At 44.2% G+C, this 27,551-nt stretch overlaps 2 protein-coding genes across 17 annotated transcripts in view; one reads left to right on the top strand and one right to left on the bottom strand.

The window, feature by feature from the left end:
* ALMS1 (ALMS1 centrosome and basal body associated protein) overlaps positions 1-27,551 on the top strand; it is a 345,038-nt gene that overhangs the window by 215,924 nt on the left and 101,563 nt on the right. For all 16 annotated transcript variants that reach the window (XR_012517383.1, XR_012517382.1, XR_012517381.1 and 13 more), the window contains one exon: positions 32-24,865. The gene's annotated coding sequence lies outside the window, so the exon portion shown is untranslated. The remainder of the gene's footprint in view (positions 1-31; positions 24,866-27,551) is intronic.
* On the bottom strand, positions 24,380-26,340 carry LOC101032039 (N-acetyltransferase 8). Its single transcript, XM_003922605.3, has 2 exons — positions 26,177-26,340; positions 24,380-25,242 (listed from the first exon to the last, which is right to left on the bottom strand). The coding sequence occupies exon 2, from the start codon at positions 25,166-25,168 to the stop codon at positions 24,485-24,487; it is 684 nt and encodes a 227-aa protein (XP_003922654.1). The 5' UTR covers positions 25,169-25,242; positions 26,177-26,340; the 3' UTR covers positions 24,380-24,484.

Here is a 27,551-nt window from a genome sequence, read left to right as displayed (position 1 = left end):
TTTTTTTTTTTAATGTGGCCTGGAATTACAGCTAAGGCCCAAAGTGATGGAAGAAGGTTTTCAACAGCCTCACTCTAAGTTCAGAAAACCCCAGTACTAAGGTCAGCAAGGGCCAGTCATCCACCAAGAAGGCTTCCTGGGAGGCTGGATCCAAGAGCAGGCCCTGCCCTCAAGCACAGTTCAGAGCTTCAGATCTTGCCCCCGGGCTCCCTGCCACAAAGAGGACACTGAGAAAAGAACCCATGGTGCATGAGGTCAACTCCTAGTTCTTCCCCTTCTTGATGGGCAAGGTAATTAAGCACTTCTGGCCAATTTACCTGTAAAATGAGAGGGTTAACACCTCTAAGCCCCTCTTTAAGTAAAGCAATGTGACTATTTCCACCTCTTGTGGGACATTATTCAGAATAGAAACAAATTGTTGTCTCAAACCTGGGTCTGCAAAGAACCCAGGACAGGATGGACTCTGATGAGGAATGATGAGCCTGATTCTCTCTAGATCCAAGCCTGTGACATCCAGACACCTTGCCAGGGCAGTTAGATTTGGTCCTGGGAGGCCCAGGTGGTAGTTGCCAGCCAGCTCCTCACAGCCCCAGCCAGAACATACCTCTTCAGGAGAACTTGTTAGCATCTCCACTGGGTTCCTTTAAGCTGGAAATCTATGGACTTGCTTTCACATTATAACAGTATTCCCTCAGGCCAACCATGGGCATGTTCCCGAGGCAATGTCAAAGCACAGAATGTGGCAAGAAGGGGCCGTGTTATGCAGAGTCTCACAACTGCAGTCTGTTTTTCCTGTGCCAGGAGACCTTTGCCTGAGTGCAGACTGGAGAATCCAGGCATCAGCCTCACGATCCCAGGCACTCCCTCAGTATCCATCCTGTCCCAGAGCTCAGACTGGCTTCCCACTCTGCACAGTTCTGTGGGGGCTGAGAACACCTGCTGCAAACCACAGAGTCACCACCTCATGCGGCCACTCCTGCAGGCATCAGACTGTCCAGCACCCCACTCTACTATCACTTTCCCCATTCCTGGCAGGACCTTGAGCCTTTTTATTTGCTTTGGTTTTTGTTCTTGCACAGGTGCAGGAAGCCCGAGTGGAGGGTGCACCATTGCCCCGGTTCTGAACTGTGGTGGGATTCACTTTTGACTTGCCTCATCCTAGGCTTAACCTAGATCACACCTAACCTGGAGGCACTGCCCGCTTCTCTCCTGGAGGTGAGACTCCAGCCTCCTCAGTCCTCTTCCCCATAGGTGTCTTCTGTTTTAGCCCCTCCCAAGCAAAGACCACCAGTGCAAGTATTTTCAGGAGAGAGAGTATATGAAGAAAGCAGTCTTTTAGCTATAAATCACAATGTATTTTGTATGTTCCAAATGATTGTTTGGAATGATCAAGTGAATGATTGTTTGGAATGTTGTCTGGATATTGTCAAAACATAAACAGACCAGAATTTATTTGCCTAGAGAGTAACAAACGACTCTTCATGAGAATGCCAGTTTTGACCAAAGAAATTTTTATTACTTGTCACAAGTAAGGAGGAGTGGGAATGTTCTCCAAAGTAGTGTCTCCTAAGAGAAAATGACAGGAGGGCATTATGTGGTGTCATAGAGGGGAGAGGGTGCATCCTCACATGTAGAGGAGGGGTCCCTGTGGCACCGATGCAGTGAGTCATGGTGCCAGCACATAGGACGTATGCTATGGTAATGAGGCTACAGTCCTCCTGGGGTGCAGGCCTTAAGCATGGCCATGAGGAAGGTACACCAGGGTTCATCTGTAAGTTGTCTGGGTCTGTCAGGAGCTGGTTCCAACCAACTAAGTGACCACATTTCACACAGGGTTTGGGATAAAACTAGCTAGAAGGCAAAAAGCTCTAAAACAGGCTAATTGCTTAAATTGACAAAATTCCTATACTCCCTGGATTCCCTCCCTGTTGGCCTACAAATTTCCATATCACTCCTTAGTCTTGAGAGGTCATTATTCTGTAACTTTGTGCTGATTAGGAATGCCGTATCCAGAGATACTAGGGGAGTGAAAATCTCTAGACACTAAATGTAAATGTGTTTTAGGGTCTCCTAAGATAGGTGGCAAAGGCTGGTATTGTTGCAAGCTGCAGTTGAAATTTTTCTAATCTGGAAGATAGAAATTGTACCAAGAGATTTAAGATCTAGGGACCAAACAACAGTAGTACAAACAATAAAGTTAGTAGTTTTATTATGAGCAGAATATTACGAAGTAATTGGTATTGCTGATTTGATAGCTTCCCAAATAGAGTCAGAATTGGACATAGACCTTCCTAATGTCAACTTCTATTTCCCCTGAGGTGTTTACTCAGGGACAGCAAGAGGAATTAGTAACTGCACACACTCCTCCCTGTTCCACTAAAAGATAATCTAATACTATATGGTTATCTAGCAACATATTTACCAAGGAGTCAACTGAGGATGCCGAAGACTCAAGTTTTCTAGTCAAGTGTCTTACAGTGGTTTCATGATGAACAAATCCCCAGAGAGCAGCCATCCTAGATGCTGCTCCCATCCCCACCAAAATTTAAACTCATTGCTCTTTTTGACCTGACTTGTGGGCCTGCTTCAACAGCCTTAGCATTAGAGGGGCTTGCGGACCAGTTGTGCATTGTCCTTCCATCCAAATGTCCTTCCATCCTTCCATGCAGGGATGAGCAATGCCAAGTGGGGTAAAGGGAAGGAACCTCAAGGCAAACAGGCATGGGGTAGACATTTGTCGGGGGGTGGCGGGAGCACAGAGGAACACATGCCCCCAAGGGGCACATACTCATTTGGAGATAAAGACACTTAGCTAGGTATAGTGGCTCACCCCGAGGTTGGCGGATCACCTAAAGTCAGGAGTTTAAGCCCTGTCTCTACTAAAAATACAAAAAACAGCTGGGCATGGTGGTGGTGCACAGCTGTAATTCCGTATACTCGGAAGGCTGAGATAGGAGAATCACTTGAACCCAGGAGGCAGAGGTTGCAGTGAGCTGAGATTGTGTCACTGTACTCCAGCCTGGTTAACAGAGTAAGACTCCATCTCAAAAAAAAAAAAAAAGACATTTAATAGTTGTGCTGTTTGGCTCAGGTGCCATTATCCTTACATAATGGGAGACAGGCCCACCCAGCAGGTGGTCACTATCGCTGCAGTCAGCTGAGACATTATTCTTGTAAGCTCTTGGCTTGCTTACCTGGGTGTACCAAAAACTGAAGCTTGGTATTCTTCACCATGAACTGCATTTACTGCTCTGTCCCCAATATTTTTTATTGATGTTCATATCATGACACTAGTAAGTCATATTGGGGTGGCAGGTCATGTTCAAAGAGGCTGGTTACCTCCCTTTGGGGTCTGATCCTCTCCCTTTGGGGTCTGATCCTGTGTTAGTGTAGTAAGTCTTTCCTGGAGGAATTTCATAGCTTCTGCATATCTGATATACAGCTGAGCCATTTAGCAAGTTTGACACCTAGGTGGCATTTGCTATAGAGGTGTTAGTCAAGGTGATGCAAGAGATTTCCTCACTTTGTGGGAAGAGGGTAACCACAGGGAAGGGGAGCTCGCTCCAGTTCTGTGGATGAAAGTGAAATTTGAGGATTGCCACAAGTCCTCTCACTTGGGCAGACAAAGCTTGTGGGTGCCTATAGCATATCCAGCACTGGAACAGGCTATTTCCCTTCACTATGATGTGAGGGAAACTGACTGTTGTATTGTCTTCCCAGAGACCGCTGGTCATGCTAAAAAAAATTCAAAAAAGAGGGGGGACTAAGCAGTAGAGATGGACCAGGTTCATTCTATATACTAGACAGTGATTTAGCACCAATTAAGAATTTTTACAGAATATAAAAGAGCATAGAGATTCCTCTAAGAATGAAGGAATTCCTGATGTATCAAGAGCATTGAAAGGGCACATTTTATTTATCTATGTCCCTTCTCTGAAAGAGGAGCTTGAGATCAGAGGCCAGTTCATAGGAGTAAGTTGGATCTATTGAAGCCTGATCTGAGGGCTCTGGTGCAGGCTTAGTTCTGGAATGACAGATCCAGGGTCTGAGCCCCTGCAATTTAAGAGAAGAGTGAGTGGTTACCAGCACAGGGTAGGGCCCAGTCCAGACAGGATTTAGCTGGTCTTGAGATGATTTAGATTTCCAAGTCTTAAGGTGAACTCAGTCTTGAGGTTGATCTGGATGATGCATAAGGTTTTGATATGGTTAGGCTTTGTATTGTCACCCAAATCTCATCTTGAATTGTAATACCCATAATCCCCACATGCCTAGGGAGAGACCTGGGTAGGTGATTGAATCATGGGGGTTGTTTCTCCCATGCTATTCTTGTGGTAGTGAATTCTCACAAGATCTGATGGTTTTATAAGGGGCTCTTTCCCCTTCATTCCTCACTCTTCTCTCTCCTGCAGCCAAGTGAGAAAGCCTAAGCTTGCTTCCCCTTTGCCTCTGCCATGATTGTAAGTTTCCTGAGGCCTCCCCAGCCATGTGGAACTGTGAGTTCATTAGACCTCTTTCCTTTATGTATGAATTACCCAGTCTCAAGTATTTCTTTTTATCTCTCTCTCTTTTTTTTTTTTTTTTTTTTTTTTGAGACGGAATTTTGCTCTTGTTGCCCAGGCTGGAGTGTAATGGCGCAATCCTGACTCACCACAGCCTCCACCTCCCAGGTTCAAGTGATTCTGCCTCAACCTCCAGAGTAGCTGGGATTACAGGCATGTGTCACCATGCCTGGTTAATTTTGTATTTTTAGTAGAGATGGGGTTTCTCTGTATTGGTCAGGCTAGTCTCTAACTCCCAACCTCAGGTGATCTGCCTGCCTCAGCCTCCCAAAGTGCTGGGACTACAGATGTGAGCCACCACACCCGGCCCAGGTATTTCTTTATAGCAGTGTGAGAATGGACTAATACTATACCAAAACATGATGATTCATGGGCATATTTAATTATAGCCCAGCCTAGGTTTTCTGGAATCCAGAGTCTTCCTTTGTTATTAATAGCTCATCCTTCCAAATCCAAATGTGGGAGATACCCTTCCCATTTGAATTTTTCTAATTTCTGAGTGCTAAGGCCAAAACGTGTAGAGTAACAAATCTAGGGGTTGGGGTCATTTGCAAACATTCACCTGTTCATGCTGCCTTCTTAGCAGCTGTGTCTGCTTGGTTATTTCCTTTTATAATCTCAGAATTCCCCTCTGGTGACCCTGACAGTGGACCACCACTACCCTTTTAAGTAACTGTACTGCCTGTAACCACTGTAATATTTCTTGTGCATGCCTAATCTCCTTATTTTCCGTAGTCAGGATTAAAAGGGGGATAATCCCAGAGGCATTCTTGTAATCTCTCTAGGAATTGGATGGATTTTCATTAGGGTTTTGTTCTGTTTCCTGGAGTTTTCCCCCAATTGACTAGTGGCTGGCTTACTTCCCTCATGCCTGTGAGCAGCATATCCCTGTTATCACTGGAGTCCCAGTTGGGGTCTGCTGTTGAGACTGACACCTCAGCAGCCAAGTAGATTTATTAGCCCATGTTATCAGCCTGCATCGTCTGCCTCTTCCTTAGCTTTGGCCATGATGGTAGATTTCTCTTCTACCATGAGCAAAGTTGCCATTAAGGTCTGTGTGTCTGACCAAATGAGGTTATGTGTGAAGAATATTCCCCTTATGAGAGTTATGAGCTCTCATGGGCTCACTCGTAAGCCTTTAATATGGGATTTGTCATTATTCAAATCAGCAGTTGTAGGAGGTACATAGACCCAAGCAAAACCTTCCTCTCCATCAGACACCTGCCTGGGTGGGAACCATCCCACTCTGGGATTATGTGTGTTCCCTCTCAGGGAACTTGGTATGCTGGTAACTTGAGCTACCAAATCTATTCAACTACTGAGATGTCATTCCCAACAGCCAACCCAAACTGGGACCCCAGTGATAACTGGGATTAAGAACAGCCAGATCATTATAGGAATATGCTGCTCAGAGGCATGAGGGAAGTCAGGAGGGGAGTGGTGAGTGGGGCTCCCCAGAAAAGAGGGGTACATCAGCAGGCCTCATAAAATGAGTTTGGATAAGGTTTGTCTTTTTTATTCTCTAGAAGAATTTAATGTAATTTGCTGCTTAAATGATTAGGATAATTCACCAGTGAAACCCATCTGGGCCTGGATTTTCTTTTGTGGGATTCAAGTTTTTCAATAACTATTCAAATTTTCAATTTTCCTTTATTTATTTATTTATTTATTTTTTTGAGATGAAGTTTCGCTCTTGTTACCCAGGCTGTAGTGCAATGGCACGACCTTGGCTCACCACAACCTCCGCCTCCTGGGTTCAGGCAATTCTCCTGCCTCAGCCTCCTGAGTAGCTGGGATTACAGGCACGCACCACCATGCCCAGCTAATTTTTTGTATTTTTAGTAGAGACGGAGTTTCACCATGTTGACCAGGATGGTCTCGATCTCTTGACCTCGTGATCCACCCGCCTCAGCCTCCCAAAGTGCTGGGATTACAGGCTTGAGCCACCACACCTGGCCTCAATTTTCCTTTTATGCCAAGGTTTGGTAAGTTGTGTTTTTCAAGTAATTTTTCCATTTCATAGAAATTTACAAATTCATTGATACAATGTTATAATATTCTTTTATCTTTTTAATGTCTAGAGGTTCTAGGATCTGTAGTGATATTCCATTTTTATTCCTGATGTTTTTGCCTCCTGTCATTTTTACCTGATCACTCTTTCCAAGGGATGCATAAGTTTCACTAGTATTGTCAAATAACCTGCTTTGGGTTTAATGATTTTTCTCTATCATATATTGGTCTTATATTGATTTTTTTGTTGTTTATTTGGGGTCCTGCTGTTGTCATAGTAAGAAGCACAGCCAGCTCTACAGGGTTCAGAGGGCCTGGCAAATAGGAGGAAGACCCTTGCTTTTCCCTGGAGGTGCTGAGAGTTTAATTTCCAAGGAAGTAGGGGGATTATTTCCCTGTATTGGCAGAGATTCCGGTTTTTGAGTTGGACTAGAGAACCTCACTTCTCTTGAAGAAGAAATTGAGAGTTTCCTCCTCATTCCTTTCCCTACAAGTCCCCACATGACTGGTTCTTCCTCTCCAGGGGCTTCTAGAATTAGCAACGTGGTTCCCTTTGGTCCTTTGGCCAATTACACATCCTGCATTTCTGCAGGATGGGTGTCGGTAGAGGGCCATAAGACATTATATATAGGGTATTTTATCCCATTTACCTTGTTTCTTACAAAATAAGTCTCAGTTGAAGAATTGTGTTATTAATGTATGTAAGTAACTCATGTTACCATCTCTCCTGATTTCCTAGAGAATGCTAGTATTACAGTAATATATCAGTTGCTTTTTGGTCATGAATGGATATCCAAACAGTTTCCAGTGCCGGAGGAGGCAATCTAATGGGCTCTCCTCCAGTATTGAGACCTGGTTGGGACATCGATCATCACCTATGGAGGTCTGTCCTGCAGACCCTGACTTGGCAACAGATGAATGAATACACTCTCACACCCAGTACAGTGATTTGAGTGGGCTAGGGATGGTGGTTAACTGCTTTCAGAAGGCAATTGCAGCTAACCGACCACAACTCCCTCTTCCTCCTCACATTTATTCAGTATAGGTTTAATAACAGAGGTTCTAAGTCAACATACTTGTGAATTATTAACATGGTTAAAAGAGTGGTTTTATGAATGATAAAAGCTTTTGGTTTCAGGGCCCAGGAAACACCATTATTGGGTAATTCCCCTTTGACCTACCCCTCTGAGACGACCATCCAGCACAAAGTTTACATGAGTAAACAGAGTAGGGACAAAGGAATGTGGGGTAAACAGACTTCACTGGGGAAGCTTTTATTATGCCTAATCTTTACCCTGTTTCTTAAAGTTCTAATGTAAGAACTGGCTGCCTTCACCCCATTCCATTAAAACCTTTTGGCCTTCCAAAAGGTTTGAGACTATAATCTTAGAACTTTCCCTAATATTTTGCCAGCCACCCCAAGTGAATCCCAACACCTGGTTCTCCATATTTTAGGCTCTTTGCCCAGAAGTCTGATTCCACCCTCCAAGGAGCTTCCACTGGGGATTAGTGATGACACAAATCCTGTAACTCTTAGCCTGTAGGATATTTCTGGTCCTTTTAACTTGCTACTACACCCAGGCCACTATGGAGTGGAGGTGTTGGGGAGCTAGGAGAGGATAATAGGGGTTGCCTCTCCCCATATCATGTTCAGTCTGGGTAGCGTCCCTGGAGATCCCATGGAGATTCCAGAGTAGTTCCAGATCTGGCTTGAGTGGTGGGAGGTGTGTAGGTCAATCAGGTAAGCAAGGTGTTCCTTCTGGAGACGGTGCACACTCTGTTCATGTAAACTCTACATCACTGTGTTTTTTGTTCCAGGAATTATAATCCCATCTAAACTGCCCCCTTCTAAATTAGGTCTCTACAAATCAATAACACTTCTTCTGTGACTGCTGGAAAATGGAAGCCCAATATTTTAGGGATTACCACAGGCTAAAGTGAAGGGAGTCCAGACTTCACATTCATTCAGGCCTCAAAGATACACAAGTATTGAGAAAAATAATCAAGCATTCAGCCCTATAGATATACCAGACAGAGACAAAGATGAAAGTCCTTGTCTTTATATTAGGGCTTCCCCTTGTTAAAATGGATGGAGATATTTTCCAACTCCTAGACCTGAAGGGGAGTCCTGCCTGTTTCCAACAGTCCTGGATCCCTTCAGCTAGGTCCTAAACCTGACAGCCGAGAGTCCTAATAATCAAAACCAAAACCACTCTTTACTCACTTCACAGAACCACCACCACTTACTGCTTCAAAGTTGCACCAAAAGAAAGGTTCAAGCAGCCACTTCTGCTCTCCTGTGGTGGGCAGAGGTGCCCTGGGGCCCTTCACCAATCTCCTCCTCGGCAACTAGGCAACTTAACCCACTCATGCCTCCTCAGACTGCTGCTTCACTTGTAAGGAGCCTATAAGGGAGGTCAAGTCATGGCTCAGTCCATAGTCCCATTTGGGTCAACTAGATTTGTTTCCCAGACACCACACACACACACACACACACACACACACACACACGTGCACGCGTGCACACACACACACAGAGCAGGGTTTGTCTGGTGAGCAACAAAAGACTCTGAGAACACAGGTTTTGATCAGTAGGAGTTTTGTTACTTGTCAGAAGTAGGAAGAACACTGGGAGTGTTCTCCAAAGCAGTGTCTCCTAAGAGAAAATGACAGGAGGGCATTATGGAGTGACAGGGGAGAAGGTACATCATTGCATGAAGAGGAGGAGTCCCTGTGGCACAGATGCAGTGAGTCATTGTGCCAGCACATGCTATGGTAATGAAACTATAGTAGCTCTCCCAGGGTGCAGGATTTAGCATTGTAATGAGGAAAGTTCACTTGGGTTCATCTGTAAGTTGCTAGGGTCTGTTAGGAGCTGGTTCCAACTGACTAGGTGACCACATTTCACAAAGGGTTTGAGACAAAATCAGCTGCAAGGCAGAAGGCTGTAAAACAGGCTGATTGCTCAAATTCATCAAATTCCTTCCCTCCCTGGGGGCCCGCCCTGTCAGTCATTATAGCCAGTCCTTAGAAAGTGAGGCCAAGCTGAACTGTTGACACGGTCTGTGTCTTCACGAGTCTGGGAGCTGGTGATTTTACCTCTGATGATAGACTTGTTTTTACTGGTTCTGATATTGCTTACAGCCCTTTCCCAGTTTCTCACTAAATACTCATGAAAGGGGATGGTGGGGAGTGGGCACAGGAAAGGCAATGGTACTAAAATTAAAGCTGACATCATTGGCCTCTAGGGGGCACTCCTGGCTCATCTCCATAGCCCTTGGCGCTTCGCACTGCCCAAGATGAGGGTCCTGATCTAAGGAAACTCTACCACCATCAAAGCTGGGGTGGTGGCAATGGGGGCATCATTTTCCAAGTCTGACTAGGCCACATTTTAAGGGGATCAGAGTCACAAGAAACACAGATGTGGACTATTTATTTTCTTGGCCTAAGTAGCCCTAGCCCTCTGTGCTCCTCTCCAGCTTTTTAGTGAGCTACGGTGAGCCAAGAAACGCTCAGTAGCCCAAGCCATCTCCTCTGTGGGCACTGGAGTAAAATCCTTGCCTATGTGTGTGTGTATTTGTGTGTGTCTCACTCTGTTCTGGACTCATTTCCTTCAATGCTGGTAGCTTTACTTTGGATACTCTGATTGTTGCAGAGATGAGACCCAAGGATTCACTCTGGAGAAAATAGAGCCCTCTTGAGAGGTCAGCCCAACTTGCTAGACTTCTGCATGGGGCTTGGGGTTCAACATTCCAGCCTGTCCCCAAAAAGTCATGGCCCAAATTCACATATTCCTTTGATCCCTGATGCCGTCTCATCACAGTGTCTGGCCTCACCATTGCTCCAACTAAGTTCAGGAGCCTCAGTGAACTATGACACAGATGGGGCTAGACTGAAAAAATGGCTATCACAGTCTTCATTTCATGAGACAGAGGTGAACTGAGAAAAGATGAAAGGTGCTTTGGAGACATCTTAGTATTTGTCCCTAACTTAGGCAGAAAGTCTTGGTTACACTGGAAACTGGGGAAGATCCCTCTCACACTCAGGAGCCGCCCCCACACTGGTGCCATTTATGACAGGCAAGCATCAGCTCCAAAGCCAATAAAACAACCAGGAATAGGAAACATTGCTCCAGATTTAGTAGTAGTAGTTGTTGATTCACTCCATCTCCCATTAGGTAATAAGCTCCACAAAGGCAAGAATGACAGTCATCTTGTTCTCCTTGTTTCTCTGGGGCCTAGCACACATGTAGCACATGGTTGGCTCAATAAGAATTTGTTGAATGGGGGCCAAATGTGGTGGCTTGTGCCTGTAATCCCAGAACTTTGGGAGACCAAGGTGGGAGGATCACTTGAGGCCAGGAGTTCAAGATTAACCTGTCAAACATAGTGAGACCCCAATGTTTAAAAAAAAAAAAAGCGGGGTGGTGGGGGGTTGAACAGCACAAAGAGAATAAACAATCCAGATGAGAGATCAGAGGTGCTGGAGAAGACCAGGGAGATCTAATCATTAAATCAGGTCATCTAAATGTTAGGAGGAGACATTTGGACATCTGATAGAGTTTGTTATTGAGTATGTGATGAATACACGGAAAACTAAATAACAACAAAAAGGAAATTATCAATTCTAAGGAAAAAGATACAAACAATACACAGTTGCTGCTGTGCTGAATCTGCCCTCACCTAGCCCCAGGCAGGGGGCCAATGGGCACTGCCACTGTGACCCACAGCCAGCTTCTTGGCCACGGTGACTAAGTCCTCCTCTGCCAGGGAGCAACAGGACTGATGTTAACACTTGCCAGAGGAATCTGAAAGTCAAAGTCTACACCTACTGGCCTGGAACTCTGGCAGAGGTAGGATGTTGCTGGCTGTGTGTGTGTGTGTGTGTGTGTGTGAGAGAGAGAGAGAGAGAGAGAGAGAGAAACAGAGAGACAAAGAGACAGAGAAGGAAGAGGGGAGAGAGAGGAGATGGTGAGGGGAGAGAGAGTCAGAGAGAGAGAGAGTGGGGAAGAGGAGGGGAGAGAGAAAAATCTTGTGAGAGAGAAAGGAATGTCAGAGAGGGTGATGAGGGTGGGAGACCCCATAACTGCTGAGGCAGGAGTCAGAAGCCTCAGCCTGTTCCCATATAAATAATGATGAAGAAAATAACTAGAGATATATCTATAGCAGTTATTCATGAGTGATCTTAGTTATTCATAGGTAACCATTTATATATATATAATATATATACACTTTATATATTATATATACATATATAATATATATACATTATATATACACATTTATACACACACACACACACACACACACTCAGCATAATCTTTTACTAACGCCTCAGGTTGCGAAGTGTGAACCTAAGGTGACATCGTGAAAGAAGTAACCCTAAGGCAAGACTCTCTAAGCCCTTTGTCACACCCGCATAAGGGCTGCTGGAGGGCACCTTGGCTGTGTGCCCGCTGTTTAGCCAGCTGTGGAAGGAGATGTCCAAGATGTCTCCTTCCCTGGAGCTAAGAGAAAACTCTGCTCCCCCAAGCTCTTTCGGTAGGCCTGGAGGCTGTCAGGGAGGCCCACAGACACCCGTGGACTTAATTGTCTCTATGTAATGCTGTGCTTCAGTGGTCACATTCCATGTCCACTTTTATGTTCCTCTTCTGCACCTGGTTCCTCTTTTTCTTAGAAGATATAATCAGTAAAAGTAACATAAGTCTTAATGTCTTTGTTCTTTCTTGACAAATATGGAAAAAGTGCTGAGGCATTATGCTCCTTACCTCATCTCGGCTACTTGAAAGTCCTGGGCCCCCATCCCTAAGACATGTGATTTACCTGACCCTATCACTGACCACCATTACCTCACCCTACCTACCCTGCCTCCTGCTTTGTACTGAACAAAAGGCAGAGTGTGTGGACACTCGGGGCCACTGCTGGACTCTGCACTTCAGTTGACAGAGGACCCCTGGCTGAACTTAAGAGTCATAACTTAGGGTATCTGGTAGAACAAATTTCTAAGCAGAAAGCATTCAAGAAATGGCCTAGCTTCTTCTCGTAGCCTATGATCAGATATTGGAGCAAGGGACTGACTTAAAGTTGGAACTGTTAAATTAAACTAAAATCTGGCCTGAGAAAGCCTGCACACTCCCATACTTGCGTCCTTAAGGCTGAACCATAAGTTAACTTCGTAGGTAGGCTGACTGGAAACCTAACTTAGAAGGATGCTTCTGTAGCAATAGCTGAGCCTCAGCCAATCCCAGCAGCCATACTTCAGTGACTCTCAGGCAGCCTACTATTCAAACCATGCTCAAGGCAAACACCATGCTGTAACCAGTTTGGCTATTTCTGTACCTCGCTTCGCTTTTCTGCATGCCACTTTCCTTTTTCTGTTTATAAGTTTTTTTCAACCACATAGCATCCCTGGTGTTGCTCAGAATCTGCTGTAATTCTAGGGACTACCTAATTTGCGAATTGTCTTTTTTTTTTTCCTCAATTATGTTCTGTTAAATTTAGTTTGTTTAAGGTTTTTCCTTTAACAGATCTGGTGTTGGAAGTGTAATTTGAAGTAAACTCTGGTGACCTCCAGGAACACCAGGTGACCAGGCCAGGTGTGCTCACTGCTCTCTTGATTGTAACTGGAGGTTGTGGATAGGTTTTCTCTTGGATTCAGAGCTCCACTAATTTGTGTTCTAATTCAAGCTTTCCAAGTTTATTTGAGCAATATTTAGATGGGCTGGGTTCAGGATCAGATTTGATTCAATAATTAACTGGATTGGATTCTGTTAATCCAATCCAGTTAATTATTCATTGGCCTCAGAACTCTAGTAGGCACTTTTTTTTTTTTTAAATAAATAATGGGTTTGCCTTAATCCACAGATTCTGGAACTCTACCTTCTGAGACTCCATCTAATTTTATATATAAAATTATGGGTCCAGAATGTGTGCATTTTTAGAAAAACAGATTAACCTTACCAGAGAAAACTTAGAATTAAGATGGCCACAATGGGGAAGTTTTAATTGGTATAAAATTGTTTATTTTCAAGGCATATTAGAAAAAGGGCAATCAAAAACTTCACAAACACTGTGTGATATAGTCTTTCATTGGTACATGGAAGCATCTGAAAGACTAAATGAATGAAAAATTTGCAAAAGCAAATGAACAGCTTAAGTAACAGGCTAAGGACATGATGGAAGAGGACTGTACTCTGACTGAACTAACCCCGACTGTTCCTTCTCTTTATACGTCTCTACCTGCCTACTCTGAGTCTACTAAACTTTTTGCTAAATTACCTTTTCACTCTGAAGATGACAAAAAAGGAGCAATTAGATGGTACACCTCACAAAGGCAGACCTTCTGCTTATCCAGGCCTGCCTGCTGTAACCACTTTCACTCCATGATCTAAAACTGAGCTTAGAGCCATTGTAGAAGACTTCCCTGATCTAAGAGAAAATCCTCAAAAATCGACTGAGGAGTTTAGAATCCTCATAGGAGCTTATGATCCAGGACTCCCTGACCAAGGTTCCTATGACAATTTATTCATATGACAGGGAGGCCTGGTGAACCTCAAATATGGATGGCAGCAGCAGAATGGAACAAACCTGAGGAGGATATTAAAGACCCTCCCACAGAAACTCCTCAGGAGAAGGCCCAACAGGAGCTAGAAATATTGCTAAAAATCCCAACCTGGGCAACATGGCGAAATCCTGTCTATACAAAAAATATAGAAAGTTAGTTGGGCATGATGGCACACGCCTGTAGACCCAACTACTTATGAGGCTGAAGTGGGAGAATCACCTGAGCCTGGGAGCTTGAGACTACAGTGAGCCATGACTGTGCCACTGCACTCCAGCCTGGGTAGCAGAGTAAGACCCCTTCTCAAAAAAAAAAAAAAAAAAAAAAAATTTTGCTGAACATTTTTAAAATTCAATTGCTAAAATTTTCCCACAGAGGTTGATTGGTCCATCATACAATCTTGTAAACAAAAAAAGAATGAACCAGTGTCAGATTACAGAACTTGCTTAGAAATACTGTGAAACATTCTGGGCTCAAAGTACTAGCAAGGAGAATTTCCTGCAGGGACTGAAATGGTATTAACTCCTCTGTTTATAAATGGAATTCATCCTGAACTTAGCGATTTAATTAGAAAATGTAAACTGGGATGGGAAATTACAGCCATGACTGAATTGGTGGCTTTAACTGAACATTTTGAGAGCAAGAAAATACCCAAAAGGCTAACACGCTTATGACTCTTCAGTTACAACAGTTACAGGGACCAAGACCAAAGAGATCTTCTCATTCTCATTTTAAATCACAACCAAGAGGTCTTAGACCAATAAATTATTCACCCTAAGATGTCTACTTTAGTTCAAACAACCAGGACAGTGGAAAAGGGATTGTGCCCTTTTATACCAGTTCACCAGTTACCAATGACCTTCCCTTTAGGCCAGCCTGTTTCACCACTAGAGGGAGCACGAGAGACCTGAGCTCTCCTGAAGATAAGCAGCAGTGATGCGGCTCTGAGGGATTTGCCAGTAAATTGCTCCTCATGATACCCTTAAAAAAACATGGAGAAACAGAGGTTATAATGGGGACTCGCATATAGTTTTTGTGGATACTGGCGCTACCTTATCTACCACTACCATAAAACACACTTTCATAAGCCAACAGATCCTTCAGAGTTAAAAAGGCCATGTCTGTGGCAGGGGTTTCAAATCAGATTCAAGAGGTTCCCATATCTGAACCCATCCAATTGACTTTGGGGCATTTTTCAGAAAAAAACACACTTTTTTACTATGTGATGCTGCTCCAGTAATTTTGCTAGGTGGAGATTTAAAGCTGAAAGAGCACATAAGACTATATATGGGGTACAGTGCACACTGCTTGGGAGACAGGTGCATTAAAATATCAGAAATCACTACTGAAGAACTTGTCCATGTAACCGAAAACCACCTGCACTCCCGAAACTATTGAAATTTTTTAAATTAAAAAAATATTTTAAGTGGGGAGGATGTAAAATTTTCCTTAGAAAGAGTAAGAATCAGAGTTTCGTGATTCTCCTGAGCCAGAATTGTTATGCTTTCTATAGGCAGAAATTAATAAGATCTCAACTCAAGCCTGTAATGGCTGATCTTCCAAAAATAATCGAATGTTTATGGGTCTCTTCCTCAACTGATACAGGAAGAATTTAAACTGTGGAACCTATAAAAGTCCAAATAGACCACTCTAAACTTTTGCCTAAATTACCAAATATCCACCAAAACGGGAAGCAATTCAAGGGCTCTCGCTAATTGCAGAAGATTTAATTAAACAGAGACTTATAATTCTATGCACCAGCCCTTGTAACACTCCAGTCCTACTGGTTAAAAAGCCAAATGGATGAAGTTGAAGATTTGTTCTAGATTGATGGGCAATTAACAAAATCGTAGTAGCAAGGTTTCCTATAGTCTCAAATACTAATACTTTATTATCCAACATACATGCTGATTCTTAAGTGATTCACAATAATAGATCTCTGCTGAGCTTTATTTTGCAATCCAGTTCGTAAAGAGAGTCAATGCTTATTTGCCTTCACTTGGAAAAATCAGCAGTACCCCTAGACCAGGTGTCCCCAGACTTTTTACACAGGGGGCCAGTTCACTGTCCCTCAGACCGTTGGAGGGCCGCCACATACTGTGCTCCTCTCACTGACCACCAGTGAAAGAGGTGCCCCTTCCTGAAGTGCAGCGGGGGGCTGGATAAATGGCCTCAGCGGGCCGCGGGCCATAGTTTGGGGACGCCTGCCCTAGACTCTGATGCCACAAAGATTTGCCGAAGCCTCTTCGTATTTTCCCCAGGCATTGCATCAGAACTTAATGACACTGCAGTTTCCTCAAAATTCTACTCTCATTCAGTACGTGGATGACTTATTGTATGCTCTCCCACAAAAGAGTACTCTGAAATAGACTCAGCTTACCTTTTGCAGCAACTCACACATCAAGGTCACAAAGCCTCGATGGAGAACTTCAGTGTTCAAGAGGAAAAAGTCCATTATTTGGGACATGACTTGACTGTTGAAGGGATTTCCCTCTCACCTGAAAAGATAAAAACTATTCAAAATTTTCCTTGGCCTGCAACTCAAAGATAAATGAGAGGTTTTCTTGGACTTACAGGATATTTTCTTGGACTTGTAGGATATAAAATTTCTGGGTTCTGAATTTTTCCTTAATAGCCTCACCATTGTATGAACTCACTAAAAAATGCTGTACCAGAGCCTTTACCTTGGGGAAATAGTCTTGAGCAGGCTTTTAGCTAAATAAAATTGACCTTTTAACAGCCTCCAGCTTTAGGACTTCCAAATTGCACTAAACTGTTTACCTAATTGGCTCATGAAAGTAATAATCAGGCATTAGGAGTTCTTACCCAGGAATATGGAGGAAAACGTAGGCTCATTGTATATTATAGCCTGTAATTAGACCCAGTAGCTAAGGCATATCCTAACTAAGCAGTGATAGTAAGAGCCAGGGTGAAGGAAGCTTCAGCTGATCTGGTTTTAGGAAAAGAACTTAATTTGGAAATCCCACATGCTAAATTCCAATTGAACCCAGCATTTTTTAGTAAGTAGACTACATCTTATGAAACACCCTGTCTCCTTCTAATCTCTATCTAAAACACTGCAATTTACTTAGCCATCCCACTCTATTACTGCTGCCCGATGATGGTGAAGACCACAATTGCATAAGTGTAGCATCAGAAATAGTGGCCCTGAATGTTGATTTACAAGATAGTCCATTGGACAACCCTGAATTGATACTTTTTGTTGATGGGTCCTATGCCAAAAGTTCAAAAGGAAAATATCACCTAGAATATGCTGTTACCACCAAAATGAGTTAATAGAGAAGGGACCCTTCCTGTATTAGTCAGCTCTATTAGGATAAGCTCTATAAGTCAGCTTAACCCCTGGAGACCTTTGCCCTCACTCAACCTTGTCATATAGCTAAGGACAAATCAGTAAGTATTTAGACAGATAGCAGATACATTTTTGGAGTAGTACACAATTTTGACATGCTAGGGAAACTCTAAGGGTTTCTCACTTCTAGTGGGACCCCCATCAAGAATAGACTCCAATTAGATAAACTCCTTTATGCCATCATGTTATCATCATAGATTGCTGTTATTGATCGAAGCTCATACCTGCAGACTGAACCTGAATATCAAGGAAATGCTTAGCAGATATTTTATGCTGAATCAGCTAGCACTGAAACTGTTAGGATATGCAATCTGAATGAACTACAGAAGATTAATCCAAACCAACTACCTTACAATGACCTATTTAATAAACAATGTACTGCATCTGATTTGGAAAAACAAAATTGGTATCTAAAAGGATATAAATTCAATGTTAAGTGCAAACTCACAGAGGGCCTAGATGGCTGCCTGGTCCTTCCTTTGTCAAAAGCTCTGCACTCCACAACTCATCATTGGAACAGAAAAATTGATCCAAATTGTGAAAAAATACTTGTGGGAGGACTGTTCCAAAATTACTAGAATATTTTATAACCAATGTTGGCTTGTCAAATTCATAGTCCTGGAAAAACAAGTTAAGTGGTGTATTTCTACCACTTAATGGACCATTTGAACATTTATAGATGGACTTCGTTGAGTTTCCAGTTTCAATGGGGGTCTCAGTATGTTCTTGTAATAGTTTGCATGTTTTCTGGTGGGGCAGAGGCCTTCCTATGTAGAAAAGCTAATGCTGTGACAGTAGCTAAGAAATTATTAGAAAATGTGTTTCGTTTATGGGGCATCCCTAGAAAAACCACCAGCAATAGGGGGACGCATTTTATTAGGCAAGTTATAAAGCAGGTAAACAAGGTGCTGTGCCCTCAGTCTTCTGAAAAGTTTGAAAGAACAAATGGCATATTAAAACTGAAATTGGCAAAGTTAACTGAATCAGTTGGGTTGCTTTGGCCAAAGGTACTATCACTGGATTTAATGACAATCAGATCCACTCTCACTAAAAACCGTAAGTTGACCCCTTATGAAATAGTCACTGGAAGGCCTATGCCCCTAATAGTAGAACCTAATGCATCTCCCTCTCTCCTAAATATGAATAAGTATTGCAAGGCCATTATACCAAAGTGTACTTTCACCAGATAAAGGAAGCTTTCAAAATCCACCAACTGAGGATAATCAAACCTTCCACAGTCTAGAACCTGGAGATTGGGTTTTCTAGAAATGACATCAGAGGAAGGCTGATCTTAAACCACTTTGGAAGGGACCGTGCCAAGTTCTTCTTACCACCTACACTGCATTGAAGCTTTAGGGCCTTGAAACTTGGGTCCAGACCTCACAACTCAAAAAGGCCCCTTCAAACTCCTGGAACCGTACACCTGCTGGAGACTTCAAGGTAAAGTTGACCAAGGAAATCTCTCTCCAGAAGCAGAAGGCATTCTAGTTGTGGGCAGCTTTCCCAGGATCATAGATCAAGACGTCTGTATCATCATGAAAGCCTTACATTTTTTCCTTTTTCCTCATTTAGCATTGGCCTAATTCTCTCCTTTTCCCTACAGAAAAATCAACGGGACCATAATCAGTGGATGACTTTAACTTGAGCTTATGCTCTAGCACAAAACTAGGGTTTGTGAGTTACTGGGTTTGTGGGCTATTGCCAAAAAAATAAGGGAACAGTTCTGCTAATGTCAGTGTTTCTCCATGTTCCCAGTGAGGGTCACCCCAAAACTCCAAAGGAAGAAGGGGAAGCTATCCCTGATACTCTGAATATCACTGCTACTTGCTTTGGCTTTCCTGCACTCAACTTTTCCTTTTTTTTTTTTTTGAGACAGTCTCACTCTGTTACTTAGGTTGAAATGCAGTGGCCTGATCTCAGGCAGCCTCCGCCTCCCAGGTTCAAGCAATTCTCCTGCCTCAGCCATCCAAGTAGCTGGAATTATAGGCAAGTACCATCACACCCAGCTAATTTTTAGTAGAGACAGGGTTTCACTATGTTGGCCAAGCTGATCTCAAACTCTTGGCCTCAAGTGATTCGCCAGCCTTGGTCTCTCAAAGTGCTGGGATTACAGACGTGAGCCACCATGCCCAGCTTTAACTATTTCAATTAATAACCTGATGATTACCAAATATAGAAAACCAATCCAAGTGAAGATTGCAAAAAAGATATTGTGCTTTCAGGCAACATGCACTCAAGATATGGGAATTGCCTATGTGAGTACAAGTAATTGCTTGTATAATGTCACCAGATTAAATTCAACAGGGTCTCTTTTGGCTAAATGTGTTATACACCTTACATGCTATAAGGGGGCACAAAAAGGTAAATTTCCCAATGGATTTTGTTCAGGAGCTATGCAGATTTATTAATGAACAAATCTAACCGACCCTGCTCAAATGCAACTAGGTGGCCCTGTTTTTCAACTCCCAAGGGCCTATATTGGCTCTGTGGATAACCTGCATATTTCATTCGGCCTTCTCGTTGGCTCTGATCTTGCTCTTTGGTCTGGCTCATTTGCCTAAAAATTATCTTAACAGCTCTTATGATTGTAGGCCAAAATAGCAATAACTGAAATTAGCACTAGCTTTGACATAGACAAAGATAAGCTAGATTCCACTGAGGAAAGATTCCAGTGGGGTTCCTGGGGACTCAGTTTTGGTGGTAGTGGGATACTAGTTGTATGGAATCTAAAGCTAATTCATATTTGGGGTCTTGGATTATAGCCAATTAGACTTCCCAGTGTTTCAGACAGGTAGAAGCTACTCTCCAAAAGGTAGATGTGGACGGGTGCAGTGGCTCGTTCCCATCATCCCAGCACTTTGGGAGGCCAAGGCAGGTGGTTCACCTGAGGTCAGGAGTTCGAGACCAGCCTGGCTAACATGGTAAAAACCCATCTCTACTAAATTCAAAAAATTAGCCAGGCGTGGTGACACAGGCCTGTAGTCCCAGCTACTTGGGAGGCTGAGGCAGGAGAATCTCCTGAACCTGGGAGACAGCGGTTATGGTGAGCTGAGATTGCGCCACCGCACTCCAGTCTGGGTAACAGAGCGAGACCATGTCTCAAGCAAAAAAAAAAAAAAAAGTAGATGTTACAGTTAACATCGTGCAGCTTCATATCTTTTTATTCAAGCTGGGAACCTACTTGGTGTTGAACAGAATGCTACACTTATCTCTCTCCTGGTTTTGTTACTACAGAAAGCTTAATGTAAACGTAGCTGATACTGCTGTTTCCATAGACACTGACACCAAATACAATAAAGAAATCTATTAAGTGGAAAACATGGTGTGTTTACAGGAACAACTAACGGTTGGTTTGCAGACATCCTAAATTGTAGATGGCAAGCTTGGGTTTCCCAAAGGTTTCTAGTCTTTATATGCCTTCTGGCAGGTGTCCAGTTTAGTATGGCTTGTGTTACCAGAGTAACAATGAAAATGGAAACGTCTTTAAATCAGGCCACTTTATAGTGAACTATGATCCTTAATTGCTATCGCATTTCAAACAAGAACTATGACCAATTAAATTTTAATATTGTTGAACTGTTATGTTGCCTGAACTTCGACTTGTTCAATTTGGTTTAGTTTATTTCTTATGAACTTTTGTTAAGGAGTGTACCTTGGTATTTTGATAGTATTCTCTTGATAGTCATAATAATAATTCCCGTGGTGTGCTTCATCCTCTCAAGTCTTAAATGTTTTGTATGCAGCCGTACATTGAGAATTGAATGGTCTCACTTAGACTAGGTCAGCAAGAACATAAAGAATCATTCACCTAGTGTGAAGCTGTGACTTGTGAACTCCATAGTGACACTAATAAAGACTTGTGAACTCCATACTGAGAATAAAAAGTCTTGTGAACTCCATACTGAGACCATTTATGATAGTGAGAGAGTGGCATCAGTGCCTTAAGTTTTGGTCAATCTCTCTAAATTCAGAATGACAAAAACAGGGGAATTGACAAATTGAACTCAAACCTGGCCTGAGGAAGCCTTCATACTTCCATACTTGAGTCCTTAAGAGTGAACCATAATGTAACTAGTAGGTAGGCAGACTGAAAACCTAACTTAGGAGGATGCTGCTTTAGCAATAGCTGAGTCTCAGCCAATCCCATTGGCCATACTTCAGCCAGTCACAGGCGGCCAACTGTTTGAATCACGCTCAGATAAGGCAAACATCAAGCTGTAACCAATTTGGCTGTTTCCGTACCTCACTTCCATTTTCTGTATGTCACTTTCCTTTTTCTGTCCACTAATTTGCTTTGACAACACAGCATCCCTGGTGTCTGTCTGTATCTGCTGTGATTCAGAGGGCTGCCAGTTTGCAAATTATTAATTTTTCTTGCTCAATTAAACTCTTTAAATTAATTTGTATAACATATTCCTTTTAACAGAAACAATTAAAATGGAAAGAGGGTATAGAAATTTAGAAAACTTGCAGCATGGCCATGTGGGTAGAGAAGGAGGAATCCAAGCAGCCTGCTGAGCAACTACTTGCTAGAGACATTAGCATGTCTAAAAGGGAGCCAGGTGCTAATATTCAAGACAGTGGGAAAAGGCCTCAGAGGCACTTCGGAAGTCTTCCAGAACACCCCTCCTATCATGGGCCCACAGGCCTAGGAGGACTGAATGGTTGCAGAGACCAGGCCCAGGGCACCATTACCCTGTGCTACCTCAGGATGCTACTTCCCACATCCCAGCTTCTCCAGCTCCAGCCTTGGCTCCAACAGCCCCAGGTACAGCTCAGACCACTGCTTTGGAGGGTACAAGCCCTAAGCCTTGGCAGCTTCCATGTGGAATTTTTTTTTTTTTTTTTTTGAGATGGAGCCTTGCCCTCTCACCCAGACTGGAATGCAATGGCACCATCTCGGCTCACTGTAACCTCCACCTCCAGGGTTCAAGCTATTCTGCCTCAGCATCCCAGGTAGCTGGGATTGCAGGCATGCACCACCGTGCCCAACTCATTTTGTATTTTTAGTAGAGATGGGGTTTCAGCATGTTGGTTAGGCTGGTCTTGAACTCCTGACCTCAGGTGATCCACCCACCTCAGCCTCCCAAAGTGCTGGAATTATAGGTGTGAGCCTTCCATATGATTTTAGGTCTGCATGCTTGCAGAATGCAAGAGTGAAAGAGGCTTAAGAGCTTCCACCTAGACTTCAGAGGATATATCAAAAAGCCTGAGTGCCCAGGCAGAAGCCTGCTGCAGGGGAAGAACCCCCACAGAGAGCCTCTGCTAGGGCAGAGCCAAGGGAAAATGTAAGGTTGGAACCCCCACACAGAGTCCTCACTGGGGCATTGCTTAGTAGAGCTGTGGGAATGGGGCCAGTGCCCTCCAGACCACAGAAAGGTAGAGTCACCAGCAGCTTACAACCTCAGCATGGAGGAGCCACAGGCATTCAACTCCAACCTGTGAAAGAGCAGCCATATGGGCTGCACCCAGCAAAGCCATAGAGACAGGGCTGCTTCAGGCCTTGAAAGCCCACTCCTCTCACCAGTATGGAGTTAAGGAAGATTATTTTGGAACTCTAATATTTAATGTTTTCCCTGCTGGGTTTCAGACTTATGTGGGGCCTGTTGCCTCTTTTTTTTTTTTTTTTGGCCAATTTCTCCCTTTTGGAATGGGAACATCTACCCAATACCTGTAATACAATTGTATCTTAGAAGTATGTAACTTGTTTTTGATCCAACGGGCTCATAGTTAGAAGGAATTTGCCTTGAGGCTCAGATGAAACTATGGACTCTGGACTTTTGAGTTGATAGTGGAAGGAGTTGAGACTTTGGAGAACTATTAGAAAGGGATGATTGCATTTTACAATGTGAGACAACATGAGATTTGGAGGTCAAGGGCAGACTGATACAGTTTAGATGTTTGGTCCCTCCAAATCATATGTTGAAATATGACCCCCAGTGTTAGAGGGGGGGCCTACTGAGAGGTGTTTTGGTCATGGGGGTGGCTTCCTCATGAATGGCTTGGTGCTCTGTCGGTGGTAATGACTGAGTTCTGGCTCTGTTGGTTCACATGTAAGCTTGTTTTTTGAAAGCACCTAGCATCTCTCGTGTTTGCTCTCTCACCATGTGACACACCTGCTCCTCCTTCAGCTTCCACCATGAGTAAAAGATTCCTAAGGCCCTCACCAGAAGCACATGCCTGCACTATGCTTTTTGTATAGCCTGCAAAACCATGAGCTAAATAAACCTCTTTTCCTTACAAAGTACCCAGTCTCAGGTATTCTATCATAAACCCCTGGAAGAGTTATACTACTCCCAGGTCAAGCCCATGGTAAATCCCACACTCCCCGCCAAGGCCACCTTTTCCCCTCTGCAGACAGCATGTGGTTAGAGTGGATGGATTGTGTCTCTGGCCCCAATTCTTCTCCCACAGCTGCATCCCACCCTTTGCTATGTGACTTTGCAGCTCTTCTTACTACAGAGGCAAATTCCTCTCACCCCCTGAGTTTGGGGGAGATGCAACACATGCAGGGGACACCTGCAGGGGTTTGAAAACACATTTGTTTGTTCTGCTTTTGTTTTTGCTCCTCTACAATTTCCTTGAAACTGTGCCTGAGCTAGCCTGCAGGAAAACAAAAAAGCACCATTGACCTATTTTTTAGCTGATCCCACTGCATTTGTACAATGCGGTCTGAGACCAGAGGAACTGCCCAGCCAAGCTCAGCCAAAATTGCTAACCTGCAAACTCATGAGCTAAATAAATATTTTTTATTTTATGGTTGTTTTTATGCAACATTATCCTGGCAATAGAAAAATGAAACAGATGGGACTCAAAAACACTGTATGAAGCAGAAACCCAGAAGCTACCCCACAACCAATCACATGGGACTCGGATGTGAATGGACAATAAGCTTTTATTGTGTCATTGCAGTGAAAGGTTGGGGATTGCTTGCTGCTACAGCCGAATTGATTATATTCTGACCAATACACAAAGAAAGAGATCACAGACCCCCTGCCTGAGCAGTAGGGAGGTGATAGATGAAACTAACTGAATGAAGAGCCACTAGCCTGGCCCAAATGCAGAAGAAGAACTGGCCCGTCCTCTGGAAGCCCATGCTCTCATAGAGGGCCATGGCAGAGCGCTGTATGGTGCTGGTATCCAGGACAACTTCACTGTAGCCCTGGTCCCGGGCAAACTGGAGGACAGTCCTGACCAGGGCTTTTGCTATACCCTGACGACGGTGCTCAGTGTCCACAAAGAGATGAAACAGCTGCAACCGCTTCTCCCTCAAGGTGGGATCGTCAACAGGCAGAGCTCCCACCATGCCCACCACCTTCTCTTCAGACTCAGCCACCCAGAAGCAGGAGCCTCGCTCACTCAGGTAGGATTTGGTGATGTCAGACATGTCTGTGTGCAGTGTCATGTCTACAAACATGTTCCAGGGTTTTCTGGCAAGGAACCACAGGGCAGGGAAGAGGCTGAGGCTGAACATGAGGGCCAAGAGCCAAGAGCCAGAGACTAGGAGTAGGGCGAGGGGCCCCCCAAGTAAGAGTATGAGGGTTCGAGGCAGCTTCAGCAATTGCCGGAAGGTGGCTGGGACGTGCTCTGCCATCCCCCGAGAGAGCAAGCCCACGACCCACTTGCGGTCGCTCTCCCGGTATTTGCGGATGTGATAAGGAGCCATGGACAAACTTCTGTGTCTGAAATCTCAAAGTCCAGAAGAGAGAGCTAGACTCCCTGCACGCCTTTACAGGAGGCCTGAGGAAGAGAGAGGAAACCAGGTGAATGTCTGCATGGCTTCCAGTCTTGCAGGAACGGGAGACCTGCTCAAGGGTATGTCTTTCTGGTTTTCCCATGAGGAAGCAGGCCTCTGCCACTGGAGAAGGTAGGGTCGGAAAGACCTGCACTGGAATCTGGTTCTGTCCCTTTCTAGCTGTGTGACCTTGGGCATGTCACTTAACCTCTCTGAGCCTCTGTTTCTTCATCTATAGAACACGGGAGAAGACTAGTTTTTGGTGTTTTTCTTTTTCTTTTCTTTTTTTTTTTTTTTTTTTTTTTGAGATGGAGTCTTGCTCTGCTTTCCAGGCTGGAGTGCAGTGGCATGATCTCAGCTCACTGCAACCTCTGCCTCCTGGGTTCAAGCAATTCTCCTGCCTCAGCCTGCTGAGTAGCTGGGACTGCAGGCATGTGCCATACACCTGGCTAATTTTTTGTATTTTTAGTAGAGATGCAGTTTCACCGTGTTAGCCAGCATGGTCTCCATCTCCTGACCTCGTGATTTGCTTGCCTTAGCCTCCCAAAGTACTAGAATTACAGGTGTAAACCACCATACCTGGCCCCTAGAGTTGTTTTGAAGATTGAATTAAATACCTTCTATAAAGCCCTGATAGATTAACTACCCACCACTCTTCCCTCTGTTCCCTTTTTCTGGATCTCTCAGCTTCTTGGTGTATTGAGAGGGCAACTGCCGCAGGCAGGCCACACATCCAACCCTTTGGTCCTTCTCCAGGGACCATACAGTACAGAAATCTCGTGTCCAAGCACAAGTTTCAGCAAAGACTCCCTCCCCCTTGATAACAAATATTTAGGTTGCTGAGAGGGCATAAAAGCCAAGCACAAAAATCAGCCCAGCCTCCAGATCCCAAGGAAGGTGTAGGCTCAGAGCCCTGTCCTTCCACCCATGTCCCCTCACCTGTCACCACAAGAGCCTTGAGTGTCCAGGGAGCTTCAGCTCTCAGCTGCTCACTAGCATCCAGGAAATACTGTCTGGGGCTCTCCCACCCCTGGAAAGTACACCAGTGAGTCCTGCTAGCGTGAGGCTGACCAATATTCAGAGTCAGAAACCTGCTGATCACGTGGAGAGGGAGAAGTTTGTGTTCTGTCCCTGTGCCATCTCTCCCAATGAGGCTACCTCATTGGTTGGCTCCTGAATGTTTGATAATCATAAACCTGAGGGTCAAAGAGCTGGACTGTATGTAGCACAGCAGGAAGCCCGGTGTGCATTCCCTTTTGTGGTTATAGAGAATGACCTGGAAGGGAAGACTCAGGTCGGGAACAGCCCAGGATCCTCTTGGCTGTTCAGGCCCTGGGCATCTCTCTTCCACCTGGCACACTCAGTACTCTCTGAGATCCACCCTGGTCCCTGTACAGAGACACCACAAGCCTGAGAACTGTGCCATTTACGCTGTGATTAGTCACTGCTGGCCAGAGGCCAAGTCCCCATGTTTGGTAACAAGGCCCTTCCCAGCTAGGCTTCTCCCTGCTGAGGTTTCCCTGGTCCATGAAGCATCGATTGTTGGCAGTTCCTTGCACTTACCTCACCAACCTCCACCTCCACCCATTCATTGATTCAGTCAACAATTGTGTACGATGCACTTCCTCTGTCTGGGGATCATTTCGGCCAGGAGCAAGGTTGATATTCAGCTGACAGGCATGCCTGTGTGTGGCTTGTGTGTGTTCTGGCTGTTAGTCAGAGGCTGTGCCATGCCCATTGTTAAATATTTTGCACTGCAGATGTTGGGGAAGCCGAAATTCGTGCTCTTGTACCCAATGTGGAGCTGATGCCAAGCACTGACACGCGGGTGCTTGGAGATAATCTGTGAAAGTTTTATTCCATTTGACCAAAGCGAGAAGGCAGGAGAACAGGGTCACTCAAATTCACTTCAACAAAGCAGCAGCAGTAGAACGTTTTTATGCAGCTAGAGAGTAAGGAAGGGGGGTTGAGAGGAAAGGGCTGTGTTTCTTCAGTGTCGGATAACACCTTGAGCAATCAGGTGTCTGGGTGTTAGCAGCTGGTCACAGTGTCCTTCAAGGCATTCATTTCTTCTGCAAACTTTTCCTAGCCCTGAAGGTATGTCTTCCTGCTGGGCAAAGAAACAGTACATGAGCAGTTTATCATTATATTGTGGGAACAAGGAATATTGGGCCAAAAGCAAGTGGTTAGCACATGCAAGCCAACAAGGCCCTGATCAAAATGTTCATTATTTCAGTCACTAAAACATGCTGGGGTGCTGAAATTTCAAGGGGTCCGATTACAAGTATGCAGTGTACACAAGATAGACAAAAGC

The sequence above is a fragment of the Saimiri boliviensis genome, chromosome 1, assembly GCF_048565385.1.
Source record: "Saimiri boliviensis isolate mSaiBol1 chromosome 1, mSaiBol1.pri, whole genome shotgun sequence".
In the NCBI taxonomy this organism is placed as follows: Eukaryota; Metazoa; Chordata; class Mammalia; order Primates; family Cebidae; genus Saimiri; species Saimiri boliviensis.
This window is presented reverse-complemented; position numbering and strand designations above follow the sequence as displayed.

What these genes read in the sequence shown, in the direction of transcription:
- LOC101032039 (XM_003922605.3), bottom strand. Translation starts at nt 25,168, where the DNA reads ATGGCTCCTTATCACATCCGCAAATACCGGGAGAGCGACCGCAAGTGG.